The sequence below is a fragment of the Lepisosteus oculatus genome, chromosome 1 (genome assembly GCF_040954835.1).
Source record: "Lepisosteus oculatus isolate fLepOcu1 chromosome 1, fLepOcu1.hap2, whole genome shotgun sequence".
Taxonomy (NCBI): domain Eukaryota; kingdom Metazoa; phylum Chordata; class Actinopteri; order Semionotiformes; family Lepisosteidae; genus Lepisosteus; species Lepisosteus oculatus.
In genome coordinates this window covers 54,928,219-54,949,629 of record NC_090696.1, presented here as the reverse complement: position 1 = coordinate 54,949,629, position 21,411 = coordinate 54,928,219, and the positions used below count along the sequence as shown (strand labels likewise).

At 40.7% G+C, this 21,411-nt stretch overlaps 1 protein-coding gene across 2 annotated transcripts in view; it reads left to right on the top strand.

Annotated features, from left to right (window-relative positions):
- Positions 1–21,411, top strand: part of gabrg1 (gamma-aminobutyric acid type A receptor subunit gamma1) — a 144,871-nt gene that overhangs the window by 28,433 nt on the left and 95,027 nt on the right. For both annotated transcript variants that reach the window (XM_015345342.2, XM_015345341.2), the window contains exons 2-6: positions 16,530–16,690; positions 17,047–17,114; positions 17,703–17,923; positions 19,789–19,871; positions 20,326–20,463. In XM_015345342.2, the coding sequence (XP_015200828.1) occupies positions 16,552–16,690; positions 17,047–17,114; positions 17,703–17,923; positions 19,789–19,871; positions 20,326–20,463 (649 nt within the window). In that variant the 5' untranslated portion in view covers positions 16,530–16,551. The remainder of the gene's footprint in view (positions 1–16,529; positions 16,691–17,046; positions 17,115–17,702; positions 17,924–19,788; positions 19,872–20,325; positions 20,464–21,411) is intronic.

Here is a 21,411-nt window from a genome sequence, read left to right as displayed (position 1 = left end):
CGTTACCCAAATTAATACTAATGCATCTGACTCACCGTCTTCGCCCCCCAGATCTAAGCAAGCCGGGCCGTCTACGGACCCCCTTGACAACTGGGAGATGGGCATTCTAACCGCAGACTTCCCCTTAGACCAAGCGGAGGACCCATACCTGGCCCATGCCCGAGCCCATGCGTTTGAAAGGAAAGGATAACCGGTGGAGGCTCGTCAGGGACGCCCAAATTCTTTTATTATAAAAAATGACCTGGTATACCAATGTAATGGTCCCAATCAGGAGCGTCTTCTGGATCTTTCTAAACACCGGCGGTTTGTCTTCCACCTGGCGCACACACATCTGCTGGGAGCACACCTGGGAGTAGACCAAATCCGGGAGCGAGTCCTGAAAAGGTTCTTCTGGCCAGGAGTATACGCTGACGTCAGGTGCTTTTTGTAAACCTTTCCCTAACTGTCAGCCAAGCGCCCCAAAACTGCAGTTCCGAGCACCATTTCAGCCCCTGCCTGTCATTGATGAGCCCTTCGTTTGCATCACCATGGATATAGTAGGTCCCCTTCCTAAATCCGCCCGGGGACATGAATATATTCTCGTGATTGTGGGTGGATTACGCTCCCAGGTATCTGGAAGCGATACCTCTACATAAGGCTATCAGCACCAGCATCGCTAACATCAGTACAGCATCCACAAACAGATGGGCTGGTGGAGAGATTTAATTTGCAGAGAGAGAGAGAGAGATTTATCACACTATGAAATTAAAATACAAATTAAAAAAGATAATGGCAATGATATAAAATTATATCTGGAATGTTTTGTTGAAGTCTGCTCCCCTCAACTGTTTGGGAGACAGACTCTATACAGATGCAGCCATTCAAAATGGGTGAGGTATTTCGCTCACTGGGGTATCATGTAGTTCACGTGTGTCACGTGAATAACTATCCGGCGTCGCCTTGTAAAACCACCAGGGGGAGCTTAACCTCTCATGTACAGCATTTGAGCCTTTAATTTTGAACTGTGTATTACAGCATGTTAATCATCAGTCATTAAAATGTTGGTATATTTTATGAAAGCAAGATTGCTCAGTTGGACAAAAGTACACAACCTACCTTTATCAGAAATATTTATGCATCAAAGCCTTTACTGAAGATATTACTAATAGTATTAATAATGGATGACTTTGGACAAGCTTTATACTCAAAGTATAATTTCTTTAGCACATTTGTACAAGCACTTGGAATCTGTCCAAGCCATACTTTGTCAGGTATTTTGTTTTACTTCAACGGGCATAAAAACTTCCTTGCTTTTAACAGGGCGTTTCATAATTTCTAACTACGAAAATGATTTAAAATGCGACACCTATCATGAAAAGAAAAAAATACACACCAGTATTCCATTTCTCCCTAAACATTGTAAGCTTCGAAGTCTTTAACTAACGTGATACCGGAGTCAACAAGCATACTTTTAGAATTTGATTAAAAGGGAATATAATATGGAATCGCGTATCTCAAGAATTTAATAACGGTATGATTATATCCGTGTACTGCGGCAGGGCTGTGTAGGGCTGTTTCGCCTACCTGTTCATGCGAGCTGTCTTGTAGCCTACTGGTCTAGGTGCGTGACTACCAACTGGCAGGTTGTGTGTTCGAATCCAGATAGTGCTGGACCTTTCAGTTTTATTTATTTATTTTTTAATCGCGTAACATAAACATATTACCGTATGCAAACTGTACTGTATACAATATGTATATGTATATTTAATGTCTTAACTGTGCCCGTTTAAGTATTGAATATTTATATCTAATTTAACCACTGAAGGGAAATCTTAACATAAACATACAGTATATGGCTGGTCTCGGTACTTTAAAGAAAAAAATACACACCAGTATTCCATTTCTCCCTAAACATTGTAAGCTTCGAAGTCTTTAACTAACGTGATACCGGAGTCAACAAGCATACTTTTAGAATTTGATTAAAAGGGAATATAATATGGAATCGCGTATCTCATGAAATTAATAACGATATAATTATATTCATGTTGCAAAAGAACTGCAACGGACATAAAAACTCCCTTGCTTTTAACAGAGCGTTCCATAATTTCTAACTACGAAAATGCCAGGTGAAAGGATTTGTAAACATATTTTGTTAAAGCAAATCAGTTTTTTCAGCAACACATAAAATACATTTTTCCAAGAAAGTTTAGCCTTTGTCACTAATGAAACCACTAAATAAAGACATAAATATAGAAATCTTAAGATTTGTTTTATTTAATGTTGGTAGCAGGATGAACTGTCAGAGTGTATATTTTGTCGCAAAGTTGCTGCAAGATGTTAACAGTGAAAAAGGTATTTAGAAATGAGTTATTTCAAGATGAAAAAGAAAACATACACGAAACATGGTTTCATTACGACCAGAATCGGTCTTGAGATATTTTTAACTTGATTTACAGTATTTGAGAGGTATGTCTTAACACCGATACTACAGTTTAAAGTACTGCTCACGTATATGTTTCTAGGTTTATATTATGCATTTCATACGGTCAAATTACTTTTGAGCAACTAATAAGAAGCGCGAAACGGTATGCGTTTTAGTTTCGTTTTGTGCTGGAACCCGTGGATTGATTAGAGATATCATATACATACAAGTCATTTTTTAAATGTTGTAGTTCGTCTTGAAAAAATGTTACGAGTACATCATCTATCAACAATTACACAGGTTCTGTTTCCATATTGCGGATTTTGGTTAGGTATTATCAAATCCAGTGGCACTGTGTGTTAGTTTAGTGAATCCCATGTCACATGGTCTGTGATTGAAACCTGTAAAACCGGTAGAAATTATGGAACGCTCTGTTAAAAGCAAGGGAGTTTTTATGTCCGTTGCAGTTCTTTTGCAACATGAATATAATTATATCGTTATTAATTTCATGAGATACGCGATTCCATATTATATTCCCTTTTAATCAAATTCTAAAAGTATGCTTGTTGACTCCGGTATCACGTTAGTTAAAGACTTCGAAGCTTACAATGTTTAGGGAGAAATGGAATACTGGTGTGTATTTTTTTCTTTAAAGTACCGAGACCAGCCATATACTGTATGTTTATGTTAAGATTTCCCTTCAGTGGTTAAATTAGATATGAATATTCAATACTTAAACGGGCACAGTTAAGACATTAAATATACATATACATATTGTATACAGTACAGTTTGCATACGGTAATATGTTTATGTTACGCGATTAAAAAATACATAAAACTGAAAGGTCCAGCACCAGCTGGATTCGAACACACAACCTGCCAGTTGGTAGTCACGCACCTAGACCAGTAGGCTACAAGACAGCTCGCATGAACAGGCAGGCGAAACAGCCCTACGCAGCCCTGCCGCAGTACACGGATATAATCATACCGTTATTAAATTTTTGAGATACGCGATTCCATATTATATTCCCTTTTAATCAAATTCTAAAAGTATGCTTGTTGACTCCGGTATCACGTTAGTTAAAGACTTCGAAGCTTACAATGTTTAGGGAGAAATGGAATACTGGTGTGTATTTTTTTCTTTAAAGTACCAAGACCAGCTATATACTGTATGTTTACGTTCCAAAATTAATATCGTTTATGGCCTTCACACGCGTTACAGTATGCTCCCATTCTTTTTATGCTCAGCTACTAAGATTTCCCTTCAGTGGTAAAATTCAGTATCTACAACGGGCACAGTAAAGACGTTTACAGTAAGTCTTTCTACGACAGACCAATGGACCACGAATGCCCCTGTCGGTCAACCAATCACGCACCACGGTACCCCGTGTCATCTTACCTGCGGTACGTGTCTGTACCGCTCACTTTGAATGGCTGCATCTGTAGGTCCAGATCTGGCCATTCAAAATGCTTGGAGTACGCTGCGTTAAAATGCGGTAGGCATGGCGCATCATACTGCATTATACTGCATGCAAATTAGATTATGATAATAGTATCCGGAAACTCTTGTAAGGCCTTGTAAAACCACCAGGTGGAGATAATAAAGCTTAACCTCTCATGTACAGCATTTGAGCCGTCGCCAGAAAACGCCCGGTTTCGAATCCTTGTCACTGCAGAGGGACAATCTTTTTCCAATTAAGAATTTAAGTTGTATACTTTTTAGACTTTTAATAATTTTAAACTGTGTATTACAGCATGTTAATCATTAAACATTAAAAAGTCGGTATATTTTATAAAAGGAAGACTGCTCAGTTGGACAACAGTACAAAACCTTCCACCTTCATTATAAATATTTTAATTATGCAGAAACATTTTATGCATCAAAGATATTACTGATAATATTAATAATAAACGACCTTGGACAGGCTGTAAGCTCAAAGTATTACCATGGTCCACTTTCTTTGTAACCATCTGCATCAGTTTAACTGTTGCGACAGGAAAATACTTTCTCCTTTCATTGACAAAAAGTAACACCACAGCATTTCGTTGATCCAATCATGTATTCGTTTCCTATCATACAAATTAAGTTTTGAGAATCTCCGATTCACCATGCCTATAATGGTGTCCCAGAGATTGCTCATAAATGATATTAATATAGGAATATAAACATATTATGTAAACTGTATATGGCTGGTATTGGTAGTTTAAATAAAAAAATACACACCAGTATTCTACTTTCTTTTAAACATTTAAACATTTCTACTTAAACATTTTAAGCATCAAAGTCATTCATTCGGTTACATACTGTGATTAATTTGGAAACGTTTTTACATGATCCTTCTGACTATATTAAGTTTATATACTTTGTAAAAAGTTATAATGTTTAAACCTTTTTTGCGAATACTTACCCTCATTATCGCAGTAAAAATGCATACTTTTTAGAATTTGATTAATAGGCAATATAATATGGAATTGCGTATCTAAAGAAATTGATAACGATATAATTATATGCATATACTGTAGCTCAAATTATCACACTAGTGCACTTTCTTTGGAAATGTCTGCATCAGTTTAACTCATTCCCACTTGATTACGTTTGTTGCGTAATGGGTTAGGTGTGTGCCTTGCATGCTGTCAGTTTATATTATATAATATTATAATATTATGGACACTATATTGATATTTTTTATATTTCTAAATATCACAACATGTTCGGAGCTAAATGATTTATTAATAACAATGAATAATTTCAAACTGCTACTGTACTGCCGCTAAAGTATAGCTTATGGAAAATACATTTGTTCAGAAAGTCACCTTGCTCTTACAAGCGGCTCTGTTAAGCAGAGTTAACACACCACACCCTTTGAATGAGTTTTAATCAACTGTCGGTGAAAAAATGACCATGGGCTCCTTTCCTTCCCCCCTGGTGCAAGGTGACAATGGAGAAAACTGTTTTTGTTTTAGTTTACTGGGAGTGTGAACATTGAGTGAGCACTGGAGAGTTCAGTGAGAATAACTGTGAGATTACTGAGGTGGATAGTTTTAGTAAATATGTTGACAAATATCTGCATTTCTGCAAGGTATCCAGCTGTGAATCAGCTATGAGACCTTATATCCGTGAAGTTGTGGAAAAGAGGTTTAGTGGGCAGCATTACTCACAGTGTAGTGACCAGAGAGTGTTTTAATACACTGTACAATATAACAGTATAAAGCAAGTATGTTTTTTTAATGATTGTATTCGCTAGTACATTTTGCAAGTACATTTTGTATTCAGTTTGCTTCCGTGTTTTACCTGTTAGGCAAACGTTCGATGTGAAAATTATTCCACAAGGAGTGTACCTTTAAAGCAGAAATGACCGCACCAAACGATTTCAGCTCTGTATGTTGCTCAAGCCATTTCTCTTTGACACTTTCTTTAGTCACAGAGGTGGGAAAAAGCCTCCCCTGTTCTCCTTCCCTCTTCCTGCCTCACCTGTTCCCATTTTTAACCATTCTGTGTCCAAATCACAGTGGGTGAGAGAGATTAGGGAGAGACATATGTAGACATGGGTGAATAGTGTAGATCAAGAAATTCTGCTAATGAAAAACACAAATGTGATCCAATACCCAGATTTATTAATCTGAATCTGTGCAAGTTAAAGAGGAGTCAGGAATTAAATGTAAAGTTCATATTATGCACAATCTAAAATAATTGTAAAACAAAAAAAATGCATATTGAGAATTATGAAACAGAATAAAAAAATGTGGTATTATCAATCAATCAAGGTTTATTTATCAATGCACGAACAGTACAGCATATACAGCTGTTGTCGGCAATGAAATGCGTTGTCCGCAAGCTCGTTTAGAGTGATAGAAGGACAGGAAATAATAGGGATTTTCATTAACAAAAAAAAATTGGATACAATAAAGTACACAATTGCAATTTACAATACAATTTACAGATTGTGCAAAAATAACAGTAGGATAGGAGGTATTTAGCACTCTTCGTATGTGTCCTGAGAGTGCAAGTGACAGGAGGGTGCCGGTGCCAGTTCAAGGAGGTAATTGCAGGCATCTGCTGTGGTTACTGCCTGGGTGAAGAAGCTGTTACAAAACCTATTGGTCTTGGTCTGTATCCTTTGGTATCGTTTTCCGGATGGTAGTAGAGAGAGCAAGGTGTGATTAGGGTGACTGGGGTCCCTCAGGATAGACCTGGCCTTCTTGAGGCATCTAACAGAGAAGATATACTCGATGTTCGGTAGCACGGAGGCGACAGTGTTTTTTGCTAGTTTCACCACCCTCTGGAATACCTTGCGCCATTGGGCGGAACAGTTACCATACCAGGAAGTTAGGATCCTTTCAGTAGTGCACCTGTGAAAAATTGTTAGGATGTTTGATGGCATGCCGAACTTCTTTAATCTGCGGAGAAAGCATAGGCGCTGCCTGCTGTCTTGGCTACGAGGTTGGTGTGGTGGGTCCAGGTTAGATCTGTTGAAACTGTTGACTCTCTGCACTGCAGACCCGCTGAGTCAGCTTGTACTTCGCCATTTACCCACGGTTTTTGATTTGGGTATGTGCGGACAGTAATCGTGGGGACATCTTCTATGCATTTGCTGATATAGGCAATTTATATTCTGATATAGGTTTGGCAGGATTTTCTTCAGGTTCGTGCCATTGAAGTCCCCCACTGAATGCGCCCTCAGGATATGAATTTTCGTGTCTGTTAAGGTGTTCGTGTAGTTGGGTGGAATATACACCCTCTGTAAATAGAACGGGCGACATTTTATCGTCAGGTGTTCAAGGTGTGGAGAACATGATGATGAAATACTCTCCACAGCTATACACCAGGAGTTATTAACCATGATGCACATCCTTCCGCCCCTGATCTTCCCCGAGTCCATTGTCCTGTTCTAACAGCGGACAGAAAAACCTCATGGGAGGATAGCGGTGTTCAGAATAGATACAGATGCAGCCATTCAAAACGTGTGAGGTATGCCACAGCATGTTAATCATCAGTCATTAAAAAGTTGGTATATTTTATGAAAGCAAGATTGCTCAGTTGGGCAGAAGTACACAACTGTTACGAACCCTGCCTCCCGGCAACGGAGGAGGCAGAAGTAGGCGTAGCCCTTATCTATCAGTTCACCTATCAGTTTTCCCATTCACCACCACACCCCTGTCTCATCCTACTTAAACACCTGTCCTTCCCTACCTCGTTGCTCAGTCTTGGTTTTCCCTATCGAGCTTCCTGGTTGCGCTACTTCTACTCTGTTTGTGTCTTGGATTTCGGCTTACGGTTTTTCCCTTTGGACTTCGGCTTTTGGGATCTTGACTTGGATTGGTACTTTCGCTCTGTTTTGGATTACTGGCTACCTCTGGATTCTCGGATTGCTCTACGGACTACGACTTCGGATTACTCTTCGGCTTCGGTACACGTTCCCTTAGGATTGCTTGCTTCCCCTGGACTCTCGGCTCGTTCCTACGATTACGGTTTACTTTCGGATAACGACTTGGCTTTGTTTGCTCCTGCAAGTGGGTTCGCTCACTCGTTCGGTCCCTATTACCGAACTCTTAACAGAATACTGAGCCATTTAACATGGACCCATCGGAGCAACAGGAGATTCGCGCGGCTTTGGATCAGCACGGACAAGCCTTACTCCAGCTCCAGGCTTCTGTCCAACAGATCTCTGCGCACCTGTCTGCAATGCCGCCCATCAGCAATCTAGGAAGCAATGCTGGAGCTGCCGCTTCGGCTCCGCCCCCGCCAGCTGCTACACCTGCCCCTCGACCTCTTCCACTAACTCCACCTGACAGGTTTGACGGCAACCCTACCAAATGTCGGGGCTTCTTAGCACAGTGTGCGCTGGTTTTCAGGCTCCATCCGGAAACTTTTTTTTCTCCTCAGGACAAGATCGCCTTCATAGTTTCACTGCTAACCGGCCACGCTCTGGAATGGGCTACTGCTCTGCTTGATCGCGGGGCTCCTGAAATTCAGGATTATGATCTTTTTTTAGAAAAATTTAAGGGGGTTTTTTGTCGCCCCGTAGTTGGCCAAGACTCTGCATTCCGCCTCTCCTCCATCCACCAAGGCCGCCGGTCTGTACATGATTATGTTATTGATTTTCGAGTAGCGGCAGCAGAGACTCACTGGGACGATGAGGTCCTTATTTTTCTTTTCCGTCAAGGACTCAGTGAAGAAATTAAGGACCATCTGGTAAATATGCCACAATTGGGCAATACCTTGGAGGAAGTTATTTCACAGGTTTTGCAATTAGAACTCAGAATTCGTCATAGGAGTGCTGAGAGATCCCGGTCCTCTATACTAGAGGCTCCTCGGCTATCACCTTTCAGATCTGCTGACTCGGAACAACCTATGGAAATAGCCCGCACCCGGTTAACCCCTGAAGAACGTGAGAGGCGCCAACGAGAGGGTCGCTGCCTGTACTGTGGGAAACTTGGACACTTTAAAGCGGCCTGCCCTGCTGCATACTCGTCCTTGAGGCGCCGCCCACCTTCTCGGAATCCTAAGGTGAGTGAGACTACTCAATTCCCTCAGTGTTCCTCAGGATTTTTTATTTGTTCTACCCTATTCTGGGATAATGAAAGGAGACCTCTTCTTGCTTTTATAGACTCGGGGGCGGCAGGAAACTTTATAGACGCCTCCGTCGCTCGAGCTTGGAAATTACCCTTGACCCTGCTGTCCACACCTCTTCGTGTCCAGTCTATTGACGGCTCCCCCGTATCTCCTGGACTTATTAGGTGGCAAACGGAAATTATAAGCCTGCAGATAGGCGCCACCCATGTCGAAGACATCTGGTTTTATCTCCTGGAGACTCCAACTCATCCTCTGGTACTAGGATTTCCTTGGCTACAGCAGCATGACCCACACATTTCTTGGTCCCGTAAAGAGATTGTAGCTTGGGGACCCAGATGTGTTAGAAAATGCTGTCACCTACCAGTGAAGATGGCACTCATGGCGACGTCCCCTTCAGGGGTTCCCACCATACCCCCTCAATACTCTGATCTTCAGGAAGCCTTTAATGAGCAGGAGGCTTTGACCCTCCCCCCTCATCGACCATACGATTGCGCCATTGACCTTTTGCCTGGTACTATCCCTCCCAAAGGTCGTATTTTTCCACTCTCCAATTCTGAGTCTGAGGCCCTGAAAGTCTATATACAAGATTCTCTGAAGGCGGGGCTTATACGTCCATCCACTTCACCAGCATGTGCCAGTTTTTTTTTTGTGGAAAAGAAGGATGGTGGGCTCCGTCCCTGCATCGACTATCGTGGCCTCAATGAGATCACCATCAAGAATCGGTACCCTTTGCCTTTAATTCCAGCAGCACTTGAGTCGGTGCATGGAGCCAAGATCTTTACTAAACTGGATTTACGAGGGGCCTATAACCTAATCCGCATTCGGGAGGGGGATGAATGGAAGACGGCATTTATGACAACCCATGGACATTATGAATATTTGGTCATGCCCTTTGGTTTGGTTAATGCTCCAGCAGTGTTTCAATCTTTTATTAATGACATCTTTCGGGCTCTCCTACAAAGATTTGTTTTGGTTTATCTAGATGACATATTAATTTTTTCTGATTCCTTCCAGGATCATGTTCTCCATGTCAGAGAAGTACTCTCCCGGCTCATTAAGAATAAGCTATATGTCAAACTAGAGAAGTGTACCTTCCATGCTTCGAGGATTCACTTTTTAGGGTACGTCATCTCGCCGGAGGGGGTGGAAATGGATTCGAGTAAAGTCTCGGCGATTACTGATTGGCCCACTCCCAAGAATCTAAAACACATTCAATGATTTCTCAGCTTTGCTAACTTTTACAGGAAGTTTATTCGAAATTTCAGCTCGGTGGTCACTCCCATAACCTCTTTGACCCGTAAAGGACCTAAACAAGGCAAATGGACCCCTCAAGCCGAAGAAGCATTTCAGCGTCTGAAACACCTGTTCACTACAGCCCCCATCCTAAAACACCCTGATCCAACCTTGCCCTTTGTGGTCGAAGTGGATGCTTCTGGCCATGGTGTGGGTGCTGTTCTCTCCCAACGTCATGGAGAAAAACAGATTCTTCATCCCTGTGCCTTCTTCTCTAAGAAGCTATCACCTGCCCAAATGAACTACGATGTCGGTAACCGTGAGCTCTTGGCCATTAAGCTGGCATTGGAGGAATGGAGGCACTGGTTAGAGGGTGCTCATCACCCTTTTTTAATTTACACTGATCTTAAAAACCTGGAGTATCAGCAGTCGGCCAAACGTCTTTGTCCTCGCCAGGCTAGGTGGTCCCTTTTTTTTTCCAGATTTAATTTCTTGATCACCTTCACTCCAGGTTCCAAGAACGTCAAGGCAGACGCCCTTTCACGGATCCACGACCCCCCTGAGGCCGAATTGATTCCAGAACCCATCATCCCGTCTGGTAAGTTCCTGGCAGCTGTAAGGTGGGACATTGAGGTAATTGTTCGACGAGCCTTGGTAGGACAGACGGTACCTCCTCAGTGCCCTCAGGACAAGTTATTTGTCTCTAATTCCGTCAGATCGGCAGTTTTACAATGGGGACACGACTCCCGCTTCGCCGGACACCCTGGATTCCACCGTACCTTGGATTTCATCTCCAGAGACTTCTGGTGGCCATCTATGGCCAAGGATGTCAAGGAATATGTCCAGGCCTGCTCTATCTGCTCCCAAATGAAGTCTTCCCGGATGAGGGCAGCGGGCCTTCTTCAACCCCTACCCATCCCGGACCGTCTTTGGACCCACCTCTCAGTAGATTTTATTACTGACCTTCCACCCAGCCATGGACACACAACTATTATGGTGGTGGTAGACCGTTTTTCCAAGTCTGCCCATTTTATTCCCCTACCATCCTTACTGACAGCTCGAGAACTAGCAGAATTGTTTGTACAACATATCTTCCGACTGCATGGCATCCCTAAGGATATTGTTTCTGATAGGGGCCCCCAGTTTGTCTCCCGATTTTGGAGGGCCTTCTGTAAGTCGCTGGGCGCCTCAGTCTCACTTACCTCAGCTTATCACCCTCAGGCCAACGGTCAGACTGAACGAATGAATCAGGAACTGCTGACCTATTTACGGACTTATATCTCCTCTACCCATGACAATTGGGTGTCTTTGCTCCCATGGGCAGAGTATGCGCACAATTCTCTGTATACCACAGCTACCGGCATGTCTCCCTTTAAGTGTGCTTTAGGTTATCAGCCTCCTCTTATCCCTGACTCCCACCCCAACACAGAGGTACCTTTGGTTCAGGACTACATCTCTAAACTGAGGACCTTCTGGGGGAAGGCCAAAGCCACCCTTCTTCGCACCTCAGCTCAGCAGAAGAAGGTGACTGATCGGCGCCGTCGTATCCCACCCAGACTTCGACGCGGTCAGTTTGTTTGGTTATCTACTCGTAACCTTCCTCTTAAGCAACCTTCTGGCAAACTTGCTCCCAGGTACATTGGTCCTTTTCGTGTCCTCGCCCAGATCACCCCTGTGACTTACCGACTGGCCTTGCCTCCTACCCTTCGGATCCACCCTACTTTCCATGTTTCTCTCCTTAAACCCTTTCACAGATCCACCCTGTCTAAACCGCAAAAAAAAAACCCCACCGCCTCGAGTAATTGATGGACTCCCTGCTTACAGTCAATAAAATCCTAGATTCCCGATGGTCTCGTGGATCCCTACAATATCTCGTCGATTGGGAAGGCTACGGTCCGGAGGAGCGCTCGTGGGTCTCGGAGAAGGATATTCTGGACCCCAATCTCATCCAAGACTTCCACCTTAACTTCCCGGATCGTCCCTTTAGGGCGTCAGGAGCCGCCCGTAGAGGGGGGGGTAATGTTACGAACCCTGCCTCCCGGCAACGGAGGAGGCAGAAGTAGGCGTAGCCCCTATCTATCAGTTCACCTATCAGTTTTCCCATTCACCACCACACCCCCGTCTCATCCTACTTAAACACTGCTCAATGCTCAGTATTGGTTTTCCCTATCGAGCTTCCTGGTTGCGCTACTTCTACTCTGTTTGTGTCTTGGATTTCGGCTTACGGTTTTTCCCTTTGGACTTCGGCTTTTGGGATCTTGACTTGGATTGGTACTTTCGCTCTGTTTTGGATTACTGGCTACCTCTGGATTCTCGGATTGCTCTACGGACTACGACTTCGGATTACTCTTCGGCTTCGGTACATGTTCCCTTAGGATTGCTTGCTTCCCCTGGACTCTCGGCTCGTTCCTACGATTACAGTTTATTTTCGGATAACGACTTGGCTTTGTTCGCTCCTGCAAGTGGGTTCACTCACTCGTTCGGTCCCTATTACCGAACTCTTAACACAACCTATCTTTATCATAAACATTTTAATTATACAGAAATATTTTATGCATCAAAGCCTTTACCAAAGATATTACTAATAGTATTAATAATGAATGACCTTGGACAAGCGCATACAATACACGTAAACTCAAAGTATTACGCTGGTCCACATTCTTTGTAACCGTCATTTTAAACTAAAAGACTTTATTTTTTCATTGACAAAAAGTAACACCACAGCATTTCGTTAACAAGGACAGGACATTAGCTAGCCAATATGATAAAGGAATAAATGACTTTTTTTGTTTATTTCTTTAACACTTGGAAACTGTCCAATCCCTAGTTCATCAGGCATTTTCTTTTACTATAACAGACATAAAAACTCCCTTTCTTTTAACAGAGCGTTTCATAATTATTAACAACGAAAATGATTTCAACTGCGACACTTATCATTCAACCAGAACTAAAAAAATCACAAGGATCCTCAAGAGCACAACAAAGACAACAGAAAAAGATATGTGTATCAGATACAAGAGAATTCAAGCTTTTTTATATACGCTTTCTTATCTATGCTAAGAAGTAGTCTTTAAAATTTATCGCACAGTAAAAAGTCAAATTTATATCAGAGATTATGGCACCGCTTCAGAAGGGTGTCAGCCAGTCAGATTCCAGGACCGAAATTATCTGTTTTATAATCGAGAATATAATAATTAGATCACGTATCTAAAGAAATTAATAATGATATTAATTTAAGGATCTAAATATCTAAATCTATGTATCTATATAGTGTTTCTTTGTAAACACGTTTTTTTAACACCCGAATCGCAGGTGGATTCTGTTTTTTGTTATAGTCTGTAGCTCAAATCCTGCTTAACTAAAAATTAGACACAAGAAGAGTATTATTGGACAATGTTGTGAGGCTCTGGCAGAATTCCTCTGTGAACTGAAGAGTTATAGAGGAGACACGTTGTGTATCGCTTCTTTTTACACTTGTAAAAACAAACATTCCAATGTTAATGCAACACGGAAGATATTGTGGTGTATTGGTCATTAGTGAAAAGATTTAATCATTTAATCTCTTTACCGTGCACATTGTAATCCGCTTAGTATTGAATATTTATATGGAACTTTACCACTAAAGGGAAATTTTAGTAGCTAAGCATAAAAGGCAGAGGAGCATAATAAAGGTCATAAAGGTCATAAACGATATTAATTTAGGAACATAAACATATTATGAAAACTGTATGTTGCTGGTATTGGTATTTTAAAGAAAAAATACACACCAATATTCCATTTCTCCCTAAACATTTTAAGCATCAAAGTCTTACATGTGGTTGATCTTCTGACCATATTACTCTGTATCTGTTTTGCTGTTTCAGTGTGTGTCACATGACTTGCCTCAGTGGCGTGACCGCTTAAGCGACCGATATACAGTATAATTGACGTCGGGTGTTCAAATCCAGCAATTGTTATGAGTTTTCTTTTAACAAAAACATGTCTTTGAAAAACTAAAATTGCAAATATTATGGAAACTACAGTATATTGACATTTTTTATATTTCAAAATAACACGTTCATACTGTATGTACAGAACACTGCGGTACCGCAGGTTGAACTGTAGGGCCCAAATCCACCTGAGCCCAAAAGCCCAACATTAATGTGCATTCGCCTGGCACTGCGCGGTTTTCATCACTCTCTGAGGGAGTGCTGGCTGTGACGAATTAAACCAGTTTCACAGGTATTTTCAAAGTAAAAGGGGGCGAGTCTTCCAGCTAAATACACCCCCCCCCTCCAAAGCCCCTTTTTTTTTACTTATAGTAGTACTTAAGTACAGTACAGTAAGTACTTAGAGTACTTACTTACAGTATTACTTCTCACGTTAAGAAAGTTAGGTGTTAGCATAAACTATTAGTAATCAATAATATTAAATTTAGCACTTTAATAAATTGTGCTAATAATAAATTCTATTCTACTCTATTCTATTCTGCCCTCCAGCGGCAAGGTCACTGCTTGGCGGCCTCCGGCTGGCCGTGCACTGCTTGGATAACTGCCCCGCGGAGCGACCGCGACACCACAAACTGCGACCTGACCTCGCCCTTGGAGGGCACCTGCCACCCCCAGCACAGCACCCCGTCCCTCACCTCCAAAGCCTCCCACGGTGTGCAGAGTGCTTTCACGAACTTGGTGTGAGGGGTGAGCTTATCTCACCGTTGCGCTTGGTCCCCGCATTCCCCCCAGCGGCCACCCCGTCAACCGCCCAGCCCGGCGTCCTGGGAGTCAGCTCTGGCACGCTCGCCCCGACACCCACGCCTCCGACAGGCCCAGGGGATGCCTGCGGCTTCCGCCTCCGCTTCCCGCTCCGGTATGCCTGAACGCCCCGGACACCTTCCGCCCCGCCCGCCGCGAGACCGATTCGTTTCCCATGCCCCACCAACTCTCACCAGCCCAAGTCAAGGCAACCACCCACCTGCTTGCCGAGGACCTCTGGGTACTGCCCCGTCACCATCCTCAGGTGCAGGCTGGTGGTTTCCCATCCTGGGGGTCCGGCAGGACACCATGCCGCAGCAGGGTGATGGTCGAGCCGGTGTCGACGAGGGCCTGGCAGGGTCTGCCCTCGATGAGGCAGGGAAAAAATAAGCCCCGGCTGTGGCCAACCCTTCCCACGGCAGCAGATGGGGTGAAGCGCTCCTTCTGGCTTTCCGGAGCAGGGGTAGCGTCACTCAAGGGCGGCCTTCCCCCCTTTAGGCCGTCCCGCTCCCGTTTCCCGACGGCCTCCGGAGTCCCCGGGGCTCCAGTGCCCAGGACTCCCGGGCGATGTGCCCCCTCTCCCAACAGCGGTAGTAGATGACCCGCCATTGTCGCTCCCCGGGCGTCGCCGAGCTGGCCGTGTCCTCCTCCCCATCTGATTCCCTGTGCGCCCCTCCATTGGTGCCCACCGGTTTCCTCGAATCAGCCTGCTCAGCCAGAGCCAGAGCCAGAGCCTGCTCCAAGGGGACCGGCGCGGCCAGCATCACGTGGCACTGCACCTCAGTCAGCGCAAGATTTCTGTTTCAAAAAGACATTTTGGAAACAGTTACTTTATTTGATGATTTGCTGTCTCTTTGATATCCTTTCAGATAAGCTTCATATTTCGCGATAAACTCATTGTTCATCTTCACATGGTAGTGTGCAAAATATATTAAAAAGATAATGTTTCGGTTATCAGTTAATATTTTATTTGGCTTATCTTGAAAATTCAGTAAGATGTTTGAGAAACTTTCAGTCTTTAATTAAATTGGTAGAGAGACTTAAATCACAACAACATAAAAAAGCCAGAGTAATAAATATATATTATGTATCTAGTTAAACCTTAGGCAGAATATTTCTCAGATTATTGGAAGGACTTTTTATTGGAACAGGTAAAGGTTTATTCCATGCTGAAAGGAAAAGAAAAAGACAAAATTTTGGTTGTGGTGCTTTCTTCAGGTGTGAAGTAGTACTTTTCATTGTCATTTGTTCCTTTGGTTGGTAAGATTATATACAGGAAGTGGCCAATTTGAGTTAAACATATGTACATTTTTTGTCATAAAACTCGAATTTCTAAATATTGGGCTTAACCTGTGAAAACTTTATTTCAGGTCTTCAGTAGCCAATGAATAAAATATTAAATTAAATTGAAGATTAAAGAAACTACATTATGGTTTATACAATACATTATTAAGTAATGCAAATTGTACAAATACTGGTCAGTGACATGGTGGAAATTTACTACCAAGATCTTAACAATTAAGAAAATTTTTTGCAAATTAGAAAGTCAATGTTTTTCACAAAATAAATCTTTTTTTTTTAATATCTGAAGTGCTGCATTTGGACCAAACAAAATGGAAGAAGAAGATTATGAAGATGTACCTATAAATAAGACATGGGTTTTATCACCAAAGGTCTACGAAAGTGATGTCACCTTGATCCTGAATAAGTTGCTACAGGGATATGACAACAAACTTAGACCAGATATTGGAGGCAAGTCTATTTATTTACATGTATAGTGTTTTTAGATTTAAACTGCAGTACACATATACAGTAAAACATAGGAAAGTTTATGTTTTTTTCTCCAATCTTTGACAAGAGCATTTTTTGTAAGTATAGTCTTTTTGATAGCAGAGCTCATAGAATTTTGAATCAGATAATCATATGAATGAAAACTTTTATGTGTACAATGTAACACATTTAATGTGCTATTTAATTTCTAGATTATTTTTATCATTAGAGATTACATTTTTGTTATTTTAAATAACTTTTCCCTAATTACAGTTGGGGAAAGTAGTATTAAAATACCTTGTCAAAACTATTCTTAGCAAACTGGAAATATTTTACAGTGAGGCCAACAGTAATTGAGACTGCCGTGTATGTAAACAGCATAGGACCAGTAGACCCCATCAATATGGTAAGTGCATTTTAATTGTCTTTTGTTAATATCAGTAACAAGATTGTGGTAACTGGTAGTTCATTGTTTAAGCATCTTTGAAGAAGATGCTGTGAAAATTGTGGAAATAGGTGCACAGGTGATCAGGCTGTCTGTCTGATTATGTGTTCGTTGAAACAGGCGTTGACAGCACAATGGAAGAGTGACCAGTTACCATGGTAATGTTAGCGCGTCACACTGAGCTGGAGCAGACATAAAAAAATGAAATAGTCTTTGACTGTTAACATCTTTTATAATGTGCTGCATGGAACTTGATGTGCAAGACCTGTGCAGGATTGAGAGTGTAGACAGACAAGTAGTAAAATTAAACTAAGCCATCAGGATATTAGATGTTCTTGTATTTCATATATAGGTTAACATTGCTGTCACTAAACCTCTTGCTGATTTCAGAAAAGCAGGTTTTCATTATAATAATAAATGTACCTCTTGGTCACAACTGATTATTTTACACGTCTAGAATATATACAGTACAAACCTTGTTTTGAAAAATAAACTGTGATTCAAACACCCGATTCAAAAGTTAATGTACATGTTTTGATCTTATTTTAGGAGTATACCATTGATATATTCTTTGCTCAGACCTGGTATGATAGCAGACTGAAGTTCAATAGCTCTATGAAGCTACTCATGCTTAATAGCAATATGGTGGGCAAGATCTGGATTCCAGACACCTTTTTCAGAAACTCAAGGAAATCTGATGCCCATTGGATCACAACACCAAACCGCCTTCTGAGGCTGTGGAATAATGGAAGGGTCATGTATACATTAAGGTAGGTTTATCTTGTGTTTTGGTGTTGGTGTTAATTTGCCTTTCATCGTTAATGTGTACATTTGTGTTCTGGGTGTTGTGATCCTTTTTACAAAAAGTCCACTGTAATGTAGACAACTATATATGTTAACTAATTAGTTTTGTACATTTTTAACTTTAAACACTGTCCTTTATTTGTATGTTTAACATAACTTTGCTATTCACTTAAGTTTCTATGCATATGGTTTAATTTATAAATTAAAAAATGTATAATGTTAACATCTGTGATTTTATAGATGTTTATAGCCTATAAGAAAAAAAGTGATGGTGTCACAGAATTTGTGGAACAAGCTTCATGAATATAGGCAATGTTGTCTGTAAGAAAATATTTGCTTTTTTCAATAGTGTAAAAATGTTTGTATTTATAAAAAGTGTATGAAGCATATAAAACATGCTATCAGAATATAATGTTTACCTTTCTCCTCTTGCTAATTTACCTAAATAATTTTTGCAGGAACATCCAGCACAAGTGTTGCCTTATATTTTCTTTAACATGATTGTTGATGGTTGTTTCTATATAATGTATATGTTCTATAACACAATAATCAAACCTGCAAATTTGTAAGTATAGGTTTTGGATACAATATTGTGTAAGGATTCTGCACATTGTGAATATTTAATGAGAAACACAAAAACTATGCTATGTTAACTACTTGCATTAGCACTACTTCTTGTTGAAATGCATACTTGAATATAGTGTATCAATGCTGACCATTTTACTGATATCATGTGTGTCATCATGATAAGGTGTGATGGAACATATAATTTTGCTTAGAGCATTTGCTGTTTGATACTTTGTTTAACTGATGGCGTTGACTGCTCATTTTACAAATAGTAAGCAAAGTTCTTGGAAAAAAAAGGAATGCATAGATAGTCATCTCTAGGTAGATAAGAACTGAACTTCTATTTTTGATTCCAAAGTTGTAAATTTGAATCTGTATTTATAAGCTGATTTTTGAATCTGTTCTGTAAAATCTCCTAAAGCAATAGGGAATGCTCTCTGCAAACATTAGGAAGAAGGGTTTGATCACAGAAAATGATAAGTAGTGCTGTCCAGGAGATCTGTCTTTTCCTATTTACTGAAGTTTAAGATGAAGACCATGAATTTTAATTGTTTAGCCAGTTGAGGATCCTTGAACTTTTTGCTTTCCTCCAGCATGTGAGCCAGCCAGTACTTCTGATGGAGACAAAAGTGACAACACTGTTATTGAGATCAGCCCTTTTCATGAAGTTCAATCTTAATCTTATGGTATTACTGAATTCTTTATATTAAGATGGTTTCTACCTGTTAGCACAGATACGTTACTTGTATTAACATTGTATTCATTCTGGTTGTTTTAACTACTAAAGCCTACTTGTATTTTTTGTCTGTTTCTTACATTTATAGCTGAATACACAACATAAAAATAACTTTTTTACTATATTTGAAATTGATAAAATTATTTCACAATTTGCATGTATAACATGTATGCATATCTACTTACAATTATGACTTACAAAGTTTTGAAACTTATACTTTATAATCTAATCCTTAGATTTATCATGTACACCTTGATTACCTGCTAGGTATGTGCAATTTCTATTTTTAACTTCCTGGGTGGGTACCTCTTCTAAAATAAAAAATGTATGTTATTAACAGCTAAACCTTGTATTCATTAGTCTCATAATGCAGTTGTTCTGCACCAGAAACAAGCAATGGCCAATAAAGGCCAGTTTTAGAGCTCTAATCAAATCAGCATGAAGTCACTCTGATATTTTAATCTCTTGATTAATAGGTATACTATTACATGTTTAAGACTAAACTTTTAACATTTCTGTTTTTATTAGGTTGACAATTAATGCGGAATGCTACCTTAAACTACATAACTTTCCAATGGATGAGCATTCCTGTCCACTGGAGTTTTCAAGCTGTAGGTGCTAATTCTTATGTAATCCATTGACACACTATTACGCTTGTTCAGAAAAATCAAAATGATTTTCAAGCACAAAAAGTATACGTACAGTTCTGGAATCCAGTCTTAATTTGAAATGACTATCTTAAATAGTTGTTAATTTAAGCTTGAAAACTGTATCTAGAAATCTAGAAAATAAAAAATAATTAAGTATGTATTTTAATAGTTAATGCTCTATTTGTTCCACATTTGAATAATGTGCATATATTTTATATTTGTGGTATTTTTCTAAGTGTTAAGACAAAGATGCCTGGGGAATGTCATCGTTAAACTACTCATTTTAGTGTAATATCATCTTTCTTTTTTTTTCTTTTGTGTGTAAGTGACTCAAAGTCATACATTCTTGTGTAGAAATTTGGATAAATTGCACTTAGTATAATACTGCAAATTCGAGAATTTTTGTTTCTCGTAGATGGCTATCCTAAAAATGAAATACTATACAGATGGCAAAGAAGGTCTGTGGAAGTTGCAGATCAAAGATATTGGAGATTATATCAGTTTGCATTCGTTGGGCTACGGAATACATCTGATGTGGCTCACACTCAATCAGGTAAGACAATTAAAACATTAATGCAACATTTTGCTGCTTTTTTGGATTTCAGGACAAATACAGTTTAATTTGAGATGTGTTGGGTGTTCCGGATACATTGACATACTGTTAAGTTCACAGAATGAGGTAGGGACTGGAATGACAGGACATTTATGTGTATGTATTGTAAAGTTCATGGTTGTGTTTTGTTTAAAGACCCAGTATAGTGTTTTTTCTTTCATTATATATAATATTTTCTGGTAACCTTGGAATACATCAGGAGGTTGTTATGCCCAAATGAGCCAGAGCTTGTAACCCTTGGTCTCCACAGAAAATGGCCACATTTGCATGAGGAATCAAACACCTTCTGGGGCCGTGATGACTTGCTCGAGCTGCTTGTCCCAATCACCTTCCCCCACGTAACATAATTATTTAATTCCATTGAGTCCAGGGTATTTAAACCCTGATCTGCCTATGGTCCAGTGCTCTTCCATTGAGCCTCCTTCAGATAAAGGAAGAGCTCACAGCACAACAAACCTGATTCAGAGAAGGATAACCTGTTCGAACTCAGCCTCGGTATCTGTTCGGTTCTCGAACCATGTTACCAGCCAGCACCCTGTGTATCATCCATTGCCATTATGCCCTGCTTAACACAGACTAATAGCATTGTGATGTACCTCTTGTCTACCAAACTTGCTTGGCAACACAGCTTCCCTGCTTTGTTCTGCCCTGTAAGCTCCACCCATCAGATCAGTCAGTCTACTAGTACGCTGGGCAAACGTCCCGAGATCGAATTCTTCCGCGACGGGGGTACCTTTAAAGCGGAGACGACGGCACCGAAAATTTTTGGCGCGCCCTCTCTTTAAAGCCCTGGCCAAATACGAAGACAGTACGTACAGTTATAATTCAAACGGAATTAAAAACTACACATCCCAGTTACCATGGTGGTGCTTGTGATCATTGCGTTTA